Below are 11761 nucleotides of genomic sequence, written 5' to 3'. Positions count from 1 at the left end.
ACTGGTTTTTGACTGCTTAAATGGCATTAAAAAAAAAAAAAAAGTTCACAGGCAATCCAAAAAGGATTTCCTAATGAACTGCAGACTACAGCATACCTCAAAGTAAAAAATAAAATTCGTGATAGATTTTCTTCCTTACTTTCTGTGCATTTTCCCCCTGAAGGTAACACCCCAAATCTAGCACAATATTTTCAATCTGACCTCAATATGTTTTTATTTTTTGTCTTGGGTTCCTAATTGCTCTTTCTCTTCCCTCTAAAAATTCATTTATCTCCTTCAGTAAAAAGAACAGTAATAATATGTTGAACAACTCTGAAATAAATTTTGTCATGTAAAAAATTAATTACGCATTCCGAACCTGGTCACTGTAGTCCTCCGGGAATTGCCTCTGCACCTCAGGATCTGTAAATAATTGACAGATAATATTAATTGGCTTTGGATTAGTGAGCAAGCAGAGGATCACACATTAATATTTGATCAGAAGATGATAGCAGCCCTGGCAGGGGATCCAAGGGGGGCAGCTGAGGCTGCTATGTTGATGAGCACAAGGAAGGACTCGGCAAGGCACTCCCATTACCCTCCTCCAGAAATATAAAAAAGAAAAATTTTGAAGACCTGATGCTACTGTTAACTTTAGACTATTACCTAATGCAAAAATCTTGCCTGCTGCAAATTGCCCTCAATATATTTTTCCAGAGAAAATGAGTCCTAAACCTGGCTTGACTTTTCTCTAATCAGAAGCCTCCTTTTCACAGTTACAGATGTGTGCTTGATAAACCACCTTAAACACCAGTTTCAGATTGTGTGTGTGTGTGTGTGTGTGTGTGTGTGCGCACGCGCGCACGCGTGCATGCGCGCATACTGGCAGGTGGCAGGGAGCGGGAGAAGAATTCTTTCAAAGAACAAATACAAAACTCCTTGCTTTTAAAAATAAAATGTATCCTTACCAAAATACTTATGAACTCCTGAAAATACAGATAAAACCGGATGAAATATTCTTCAGAACCAAACAATACACTTTTGGCTTGTCAATACAAACAAAATATCATGAAATGAGATATTATGTTCTACCTAACATAATTAGACTTGCTCATCAACTATAAAAATACATAGGTGGAAACACCTTTTATGACCATCTGCTTAAAATGGAATTACTAAAGGGGTCACTTGATTCTCCAATCATAATTGCAAGATAATCCAATGCCATCGTCTGTAAGTCAATACAGAACTGTACTAATTAAATGCTATTAGCACTCCATTTGCTATTGATTAGGAAAACATTCAATCTTTTCTAATAAGAGAAAGAGATTTGGTTCCTCAGAGACACATTATGGGGAGTGATAAGAATAATATGTATTTGAAAAATCACGTATCAATGGAAAAGCACAGTATTTGAGGGTCCCCTCACACACTGATCACAAAACATACTATTCAGTTTTCTTAGCTATATTTTAAAACATCAATTTCCTTCTCTGTGAGAGTGAATCCACATAAAAGTTAAAACCCTCCAAAATCACAACACAAAAATGCAGTTAATCTTTCTGCAGCGAAGAATCAAAAAGGGAAAAAACTAAGGGCCTATTCACATGCTACATTTAAATCCTAGAAATATCAGTTTTCAAGTCAATAAAGTCAATGGATGTTATTTTTCAAAACCCAAGGCTAATAACAAAAGCAGAAGTATTCAAAAGGGCATACCAAAAATGCAGAGCTTCCAAAAATGGGTGGTCCAAAAGAGATGAAACTATCTGTAGACCATTTCAGCTCTTGAGGGATCTTCTGGTTGACTTAAAAACTGGGGATCAATTTCTTTCCTTACCCTCCCGTGCAAACACTCGATGGGACAAAGGCCATGTCTACATTGTGACCAGCAGAGTGCTGGCATGGTCCTCTCCGTGCAGGGCTGCCCTAGTGTGCCAGAGGAAGAAACTGTTGCTTCTCTCTGGCTGAAAGGGCTGAAATCACACAAGGACTTGGTCCACTTGAGACAGGAGGCCAGAGGGCGCTAATGGTGTGGCATGAAAAGCACTAGGTCTACAGGGAAGAATTAGCAGGATGCAAAGGGACAACCAGATGTCTAATACACCTCTAAAAGTGTGCTTGCTGTTGGGTTGGGGGATGGGGAGAGCCTAAGTAAGAGGGTAGCAGTTATAATCCCTAAAACATAGGTAAATCACCCTGGGGCAGGAAAAGCTGGTATTTTAGGATTTAAAATATGCTCCCAAGACTGGGAAAAAAAAAAAAAAAAGCACTTGTAAGCCACTGAGGGACACAGTAAAACAGAAGTTGGGAAAGCCACAGAATAAGGCTTATTCTTTTTCTTCCAACTGTCACGTGGTTAACACTCTTCAACCAGAAAACTTCATGTAGAAATGACTCACATATAATCTTTAATATCATGTCTTTTTGCAGTAGTTTGTGCTTCTCAGGAACCACAAATACTGATGGAAATCAAGATGGAATAAAACCAAAGACTAATATTTTTAATCACCACTTTGTGAGGGGATGGAGGTCAGAAACCAAAATTTATGATCTATTCTTCAATTTTAAAAAGTTTCTTGTTTATAGGTGGGAGAAGGAAGGTTTTTACATCTTTAGTCAACTATGTTAATAAGAAACTATATTAATAATTAACTTATTTTAAAAATGTATTTTATGCATATATACAATATAGCAGAATTTTAAAAAGAGAAGGAAACATGGATGAAAAAAATCCACTTATTTTAATATACTGAAGGTAAAGATGCCAAGATGGGAGTCATGCAAATCATACTATCCTAAACACTGCCTCAGTGGCAGGCACAACAAACATCATCAACCAAATTCCTTCAACTGTCCTAAGACTCAGCCCAGAGTGAGATTCCCAGATTTTTACAGAATCATGTTCCAAGATAATACATGGATTATTATTTACTATGATCCAAGCATAAAGCTTCTGATTTCCTTTAAGGCCCTGAGGTTTACAAAAGCAAACTTTATGGGTTCTTAACACTCTCTAAAGCAATATTTAAAAAGGGGGGGGGCAATGTTTTTTAAAAACAAAAGCCCAACCTACAAAGTTCCACTCAATTAGCTCAAAGATCCAATCTGATAGTTTATAAAACTATGAAAGCCATTTTGTAAAAATTAACAAAAAACTGAAAATAATTTTTCTTAAAACGTCTATTTTGCACAGTGGGTTGAAATCATCTTTTTTCACTTTGAGTCGATCACAATGCCATAATGTCACCAAAATATCGACATTGGAAACATCTGAGTTTAAAAGGTCCAAATACAATCTGCTTTTCTCAAGCAACACAACACCCGCCTTACTAACAGTTTCAGCATGGCACATGTACAAAACCTAGCACCCTGCAGTTAAGCAAACCGCCTTTAAATTTTCTGTCTGGCAGCAATCCACTTGCGTGTCTGTATGTTTTTACAAGTACTCTATGTATTTCATTGCATCAGCTGCATTTCTTTGAGTTTTAAATGGTCTGGGAACATTTTATGAAATGTTCTATATCTTTATATGGAAAATAACATACACTGGAAAAGTGTGCATCAGTCTAATATTTATGTATCTATTTCTTTATCCACCATCCAATACTATAATTGCTAATGTTCCAAAACACCTTCTCACATTCATACCCTCACCGCCAAATGCAGTGTCACCAAACAGCTAACTTTCAACACAAAAATCTGCAGATCAGAGAACTACCAAGGAAAAAAGCAACAATTTGCTTAGGCAATTGGCAGAAAGAACAGAGTCATGGGCATATGTCAAGCTTTTTCTCAAAGAATTGTCCCTCTGACAGAAAATTAAGAACATTCCTTTTCCTTCTCTCTCAGCAACTTTCTCCAGATTTAAGTAGTAGATTCTTAAAATTAAAAATCAATTTCATCATCTCCCAGGAAAATACTTTTCAACCTAAAATATCGTATTTAAAATATCTTATCTTGCCACAAGATGTATGGTATGGTAGAGTCCATATATCTCTTGACCACATAAGCCTAAAAGAGGCAGCTGGGTCTGGAATAAGGCTTCGCATCACATCAACGTGATGGGCCACTACCTTCTTCCAGCACCACATCCATGCAAGAGGAGGTCTCCACAAAGAGACATGTGCACCACCGCTTCCACTGGAGGCCACAGGAAGCATTTCTATACTTAACACAGACATTTCCCAGCATAGGACTCCCAATAGCACAATCTGATTCAGGCGTGTAACGTGACCATGCTTAAGAGGCTAGGTCCTCACAGGGGAAAAATAAATAAAGAAAAGTCTCAGAACAACTATGTCTTGATTTTTTTTTTTTAAGAAAGGTTAATTTTCTTCGACCTCAATTGTTCATGTTTTCTAGTCTTCTACTGTAACATACTTTAAATCTTTAAGATATACCAGATTGCCACAGGATGTTTAATTAATAGAATTAGAGTTTGGGCAAGACTTGCTGGAACGGTGCTATAAATTATTTTACACAGGCTCCAAAACCTTGAGTTCTGCCTTAGGCTTAAAGTTCCTAGAAAACGTGGTAGACAGATCTTTTACAACAGAAATGCAAAATAATTCATAAAAGTACTGTGGTTATGTATGAGGGCTCATTTGTAGATCAGTAACTAGTATGTGTGTGTACACACACACACACACTCCTTACCAAATTATTTTCCTGTTTTTCTCTGTTGCACCAATGACTCCATTTGAAGGCATGACGCTTTAACTGATTATTGAAAAATACACTGACTTCATTTTCTATGAAATGTGTGACAACTGCACACGAACCAAATGTTACAATCGTCCATAACTGGAGCTCTTTTAGGAAATTTAAGAGAGACTGCAAGCAAATGTAGCTGCTAACACGGGAATCTACACTGCTTTCACTTTTAACATGGTAGGTATCAAGGCAGAAAAAATTACATTTAATGCCCACTAAAATTTATCCAGTCATTATCCCTAGGATATTTCAGTCAATAAGAAACAAAATACCAAACATATTTAAAGCTTACAATTGTAAGAATGCTTCCCTTTAAAAGCAAGACTTAAAAATTCGCCATAAACGATATAATCTTCATTGTTCAATTTCATGTAGTTTAAGATACTATCTTCCTCTCCCCCACAACCATAAATGTTAATCCAAGCTGTAATCAGATTTAATTTTCCAGATGAGAAGATGGGAATATGCTGCAAGCAGGGGATAGTCCATTACACTGCTCTTTCCCTAATGAAATGTTCAAATTTTATACACTGAAAATGTATATGCTCAGAAAGTAGTCTGAGAAGTTACACATTTTGAGGATGAGCTCAATCTTCCCCAAACACACTCAGAAATAAGCTTTTTTTCATCTTCAAGAAGAAAAGTGTTTTTTTTTTTGTATAATGTAGAATTAAAAAGTTTCTTGACACTACAATTACAAGCTGGACTCCACTAAAAAGAGCTTTAAGGACACTCCCTATTAAACTCATTGCTGCTATAAAGAGTCAGTTTCACTCACTTTATATTATAAAATACCTGAATCATTAGTTTAGCATTTTAACTAAATACAATTATCCTAGTAAACTGTTCCATTTATGATAGTTAAAATTTAATTAAAAATATATTTTTGAAAGGAATGTTTCAAGTGTTTTACAGAGAAAAAAAAAACCATCAACACGATTTCCTTTTCCTTAACAATGAAACAGAATAATTTATGTTGTCTTTCCTTTAAAAATGTTTTTAAACTAAAAATTACTTGCTTCAAACAAAAACTGCTCATTTCACAATGCAGATTTTATCCTGAAATCACAAGAGTATACTTCACTAATTTAAAAAAAAAAATTCATTTCAAAGTACTTTAAATGAACATTTGGTTTCCATGTGCAACTGGAATTTCTTAAAAATTATTCCAGGTATTAACTTTTTGCCCTAAAACATGAAGACCCTAAGACATAAGAACCTTAGTCCTCACTAATTTTATTTATTTATTTTTTAAAAGATTTTATTTATTTGAGAGAGAGAGAGATAGCAAGAGCAGGAACACAAGCAGGGGGAGTGGGAGAGGGAGAGCAGGCTTCCCACTGAGCAGGGAGCCCGACGTGGGGGGGCTCGATCCCAGGACCCTGGGATCATGACCTGAGCCCAAGGCAGACGCTTAACAACTGAGCCACCCAGGCGCACCAGTCCTCACTGATTTTAAAACTATGTTTCTATTCTAGTCTTTTGCTTTCACGCCAGCATTTAAAACACTTCAAATATTCACTTTCACAGCAGCCGGCCTGATAACACAGGACCAGTTCACCATCTACACCTATAATAAAAATGCAAACAGCATTATTCAGGGAAGGAGAGCACAACCCACCTCAGTATGGCAAGCAATGGAACCATTCACGTGCCAGATTCCTCCTCAAACTAACAGATTCTGCCTTTCAGACATATCCTGCTCTGATGTGACTATTTATGCATAAACAGCAGACACTGACCTATTGTTTTCAGTTGTTGGAGTTATGAATGTAGTACAGTTACCAATTAAGTGAATCAACAAGTCCTAAATGCATCAGCTGTTCTACAAATAATGAGTCCACTGACATTATGCAGTAAAATCTTGGGAGTTTCATCTCTCTTTCTAGAGAATGGTGATAGATTTTGACCAGCAAATGCCACTACTTACCAATAATTTGAAGTATTTTTCACAACTAATTCCATCTACAAAAGGTATATAAATCTGATTCTCAACCAAACTTACGCCACATAAACCCAAAAATCAAACATAAGTCAAATTCTAAAGGGGTTTTAAAATGGAAAGAGAGAGTGTACTGGAGAGAACAAAAAAGTCCAGAGAATACGTTCACTTATACTTCCCTTTTTGCCTGCTGAATATCTTAGTTTTCAACTTTATTATTTAAATATTTAGGTTTTTAAAAATTAGTTCAAGGTTTGGAACTAATTCCTAAAATCTATCAAATTGATAAATATTGATGAAGGCCCTTTTTTCTTTAATGGTTATAATCTCAGGTTTCCATTTAATTTCCCTGCGAGTTAGGATTCATTTTAGCCCTTGTTTCTGAATGAGCACCATAAGTGTCCAATTTTCATTCCAATGTGAATAATTACTTCAGACTTAACCTAAATGACAGCTGTGCCCTTTATGTACTACAAACATGACATCACTGCATACAGTCTTCATAAATAGATATATCACATCTGTCAAATCTGGTGGAAAGAGATAACTTCATTATTTACTCAAATAAACTAGTGATTGCATACCCACCATGTATCAGGCACTGGGATAGGCATTTTATACACAGTTTCTAATTTAATCTTCATGACAATGCTGTGATATTGGGACTACCGTAAGTGCATCATCGTTAAAGAAAGCAATAGGTTACCATTTGTCCAAAGTTTGAAAATTAGCATTTATTCACAGCACAAACATGCTGATGTGACTGGCCCAGGTGATAAAAAGCCAGTCCTTGCTCTCAAGGAGTATACACGGTGTGACGCAAATGGAGAATCCACCAAATTAATTAACCACAGAGTTTGACAAAGTGCTGTGCTAGGATTAGCAGAAGAGCATCAAACCTAATTCTGACCAGGACAGAAAAAACTTCTGGGACAAAGTGGCCACATGTGGAATCTAGGACTAGACCGTGGTTCATCTCATGCTACCACAAGCCCCTTTTGAACAGTCTAGAGGACAGCGAGTCAGCATTTGTTGAGGTCAGGGCCCATGTTCTACTTAGCTTTGCTACAGAAGGTTTTCTCTGTTACAAATGCTTAACAAATATTTTGGCATAACAGGATAAACTCATTAAATACCCTCTCTAAATGGATAAAGGGCCAATTTTAAAATATCCAATTGAAAACAAGCCTCTGAATGCTACGGGCTTCCTTCCTAAAGACACACTGGCATATAAGTAAGCACACAATAAATATTAGTTGTTGTTTTATTATTAACCCCAGTGGAGAAATAAGCAAGCACTATAAATTAGATGGCTACAGATGTATAGGTGTGCCTCAAATTGGAAATACATGTGCTCCTGAAATAAACTTTTATAAACCCAATTAAAATTTTCCCATTGCCTGCCATTACTTTAGAAATGTTATAACTTTATCAGAAACTGATTTTCTCTTCAACGTCAGTGGTTCGAAAATCCTTAAGCTACAGTTTATTTGCCTCCTGGCATCTGTTTGCTAATGATCTGTAAACATCAAATGCACTAGGGACTCTCCCAGATTTACAGAAACCCTGAGGTGAATCTCTGTATAAATTGAAGGACCTTTCTGCTAATTTCTTTGCTTTCTAAGTTTGCATTCTGGGTTCAGAAACAGAGTTCCATTAAACATTTTTGCAGTAATAATTAGAATACTAACAGCTACCATTTACTGAATGCCTGTGTATACCAGCAGTTGCCATAGGTGATTTTATTATCTTAATCGTAACAACAGCTCTGCCAGGTAAGTAGATGTATCCCTGTTTTATAAATAAGAGTGAGGTTCACTAAGAACAAATTCAGTTAAGCAACAGAGCTAGGATTCAGCCTGGATCCATCAGACTCCCAAGAATCCAACAGTGGCTTTCTTTTCTGGCTTTATTTATGTATGTCCTCCTGTTGATCTGTCTTCTAGTTATTATTGTGACTCAACAATAAGAATACATCTGGACAAATAACCAAAACATGTTGTCACGAAACAGGCCTTAGCAGATTATGAATGAGAGCTTTCCAATTTCTCTATTTAAACTCCTTTGCCAAGTTCAGGATATAAATAAAATGACTCCAAAGTAGCGCTCAATTCAACTAGTAAACATGATAATGAAAAGATGAATTCCTACTAACTTAGAATAATTTTGAAGATGAGAGGGTATCCTTGGATAATCTATGAAAAAAAAATTATTTGCTAAACAGAATGGATAAAAATGTAGAGGAATGTTTCCCTACTTGGAAAATGTGTTTCCCGAGTACCTCTAAACCATACTCAGAACCCCAAAGCTAAAGCCAAACTACTGCATACAGTATACATAAAGCTGAAATACCAGCAAAGGAAACATACTATGCCTGTCAACCAGAAGACTTTCTTGTCAACAAAATTCTGCCTCTCTTCCCCTGGAAACAAGCCATTGCTGCCTAGTCCTTATCTGTACTGTATATCCAAATGGATATATATATCCAAATCTGTACCTATATATCCTATACCACTTTGGGGGTGGGGAGGGGAGCAGGGAGTAAAATATACATAAAATTTGCCATTTTAACACTTTTAAGTATACAGTTCAGTGGCACTAAGTCCATGCACGTTATTGTACAACCCTCACTATCATCTATCTCCAAAACTTCTTCAACTAAAACTCTGAACCCATTAAATAACTCCCAATTTTCCCTTCCCCACAGCCCCTGGAAACCACCATTCTACTTTCTGTTTCTATGAATTTAACCATTCTAGGTACCTCATAGAAATGGAATCATGCAATACCTATCCTTGTATGCCTGGCTTATTTCACTTAGCACAATGTCTTCAAGGCTTATCCATGTTGTAGCATGTGTCAGAACTCCCCTCCTTTTTAAGGCTGAATAATACTCCATTGTAATAATACATTTTATTTATCCATTCATCTGTCTACAGACACTTGAGTTTCTTCCATCTCTGGCTATCATAAATAATGCTGCTATGAGGGCCACCTGGGTGGCTCAGTCGGCTAAGTGTCTGCCTTTGGCTCAGGTCATGATCCTGGGGTCCTCGGATGGAGCCCCATGTCGGGCTCCCTGCTCAGTGGGAAACCTGCTTCTCTCTCCCTCTCCCTTTGCTCCCCCTGCTCCTGCTCTCTTGTTCGCTATCCCAAATAAATAAATAAAATCTTTTTTAAAAAATGCTGCTGCTATGAACATGAGTGTAACTATTTCTGCAATACCCTGTTTTCACTTCTTCACGACTTATGTCCAGAATTGGAACTGCTGGATCATATGGCAATTCTATGTTTAATTTTTTTGAGGACCTATACTACTTTTAATATGTTTCATGACCTTTATGTTATAAAGCTAGAACCGCCTAGAATCCTTAGCCTGGCCATTAAGACCAAACACCTGGAGTGCCTGGGTGGCGCAGTCAGTTAATTTTCCGACTTTTTGTTTCAGCTCAGGTTGTGATCTTGGGGTCCTGGGATCGAACCCTGCATCGGGGTCCACACTCAGTGCAGAAGTCTGATAAAGTTTCTCTCTCTGCCCCTCTCCACCATGCAGACGCACACGCTCGCTCTCAAATAAATCTTTTAAAAAAAGGACCAAACCACACAATTTCATTTGTTTCTTAAAAATGAATCCCCAAATCTAGCCAGGCTGATCAATCCACTTTCCCACAAAACTTGACATGCTTTGCTCATCTTTCTCTTCCCACATCCAAATCAGACCCTTCCAAAACATGCTCTTAAGCATCACAATTTATAAACGTGGCCAATTCTATATTCCTATATGAATTAACATTCAATTACACTAGCAGTTTAAAAATTAAAAAAAAGACAAAGAATCATGTTGTCCATCACAAGTACAGTGAATTTTAAGTGTAGCTGGCAAAGGAACAACAAAACTGGCACACTCGCGACCTTCACTTGCCTTCTGGCACTCCTGGTCAATGATCAGCACAATTCTCAATCTCTTAGCACTAAGCTCCCTTGCCATTCTTACATTCTTCCTCTGACCTAATGCTGGTTTCCTCTGTAGCCCTCTCAAGCAGTCAGTGTTTCCTCTCCATCCCTCCCACTGGCCTGGAGGCAGGGTAGGCAGCCTCCGTTCCTTGTTTCCATTTCCAGACCTTTCTTCCTCATTTTCCAAAATCCCAGATTTTAACCTGAGCTCACCAGACTACACTCCCCACTCCCACTCTGCCCTGCTGTCATCTAGTAATCCTAGCATTACTCCCCATTCCTGAGTCACATGGATCCTGGTACACTGCCCCTCACTCTACCAGCACTCCTACCATAGTCTCAGCGATTTCAGTATGCACATAGCCAATCCTTCCAAAATCCCAGAATTCTTGATTCCTTGGCCTCCTCCCTGCCAAGGTTTTCTACCCAATCTCAACTACTCACTCCCATGGTCATATCCAAACTCTACAGTTACCAATAACTGAAACTCCCTCAATAATCAGTTTCAAGCACCTCAGCCTCCAACCATGACCCACCTCCCGCCCTTCTAGTTCAGCCCCTACAGTATTCTGTCTTCATTTTTCAATCCCACAGGGACACTATACCAACATTTTCAGTGCCCTTGATCCACCTCAGGCCCACCCTATCATCCTCACCCAGCTTAAATTCTATTTATAACCATTCCTTTCCATACATCTTCGACATCTTTGTGTCTTTACTTTGTCAACTTCACTTGGCAAAAGTCCAACAATCCTTGTTAAATCCAAAGATCCACCTGCACCCCTGTACCAGGTGGAGAAAATCACCCTATTATGCTTAAAATACTAAAACACTACCTTCAAATTTGGATTATTTACTGTAAGTGAGCTTGAGTAAGTATACCACATTTTCCTTAATTCATTCACTCTCTTGGTCTCCTCCAAGAGTATTTCATACTTTCCTCTCCCCCTTCAAACCTCCTCCATCCTCAGTTGCCACTAATTACCTCATTTGCTCCTTCACTGAGAAAACCAATCAGAAGAGAACTCCCACAAGCCTCCATCACTACTCCTACCCACTTATTATCACTGACCCACAGACGCGGCCTTCATCCTACTACCATGAAGAACTGTCCATGCCCCCTTGCAAAGGCTCTTCCTCCACTTGTGAACTAGGATCCCATCCCTCTCA

The 11761-nt window shown here is 37.9% G+C and overlaps 1 protein-coding gene across 13 annotated transcripts in view; it reads right to left on the bottom strand.

Annotated features, from left to right (window-relative positions):
* The window catches only part of DENND1A (DENN domain containing 1A), a 503929-nt gene that overhangs the window by 366654 nt on the left and 125514 nt on the right, over positions 1–11761 (bottom strand). For 11 of the 13 annotated variants that reach the window (XM_027614760.2, XM_027614750.2, XM_035723489.1 and 8 more), the window contains one exon: positions 359–402. The exons of the other annotated variants lie outside the window; for them this stretch is intronic. Coding sequence is in view for 10 of the 11 variants with exons in the window: in XM_027614750.2 (XP_027470551.2) it covers positions 359–402 (44 nt within the window). In the remaining variant the exon portion in view is untranslated. The remainder of the gene's footprint in view (positions 1–358; positions 403–11761) is intronic. 13 annotated transcript variants of the gene reach the window in all.

Source organism: Zalophus californianus, chromosome 13, assembly GCF_009762305.2.
Source record: "Zalophus californianus isolate mZalCal1 chromosome 13, mZalCal1.pri.v2, whole genome shotgun sequence".
NCBI lineage: Eukaryota > Metazoa > Chordata > Mammalia > Carnivora > Otariidae > Zalophus > Zalophus californianus.
The sequence above is the reverse complement of the archived record's forward strand: the minus strand, read 5'-3'. Positions and strand labels throughout refer to the sequence as shown.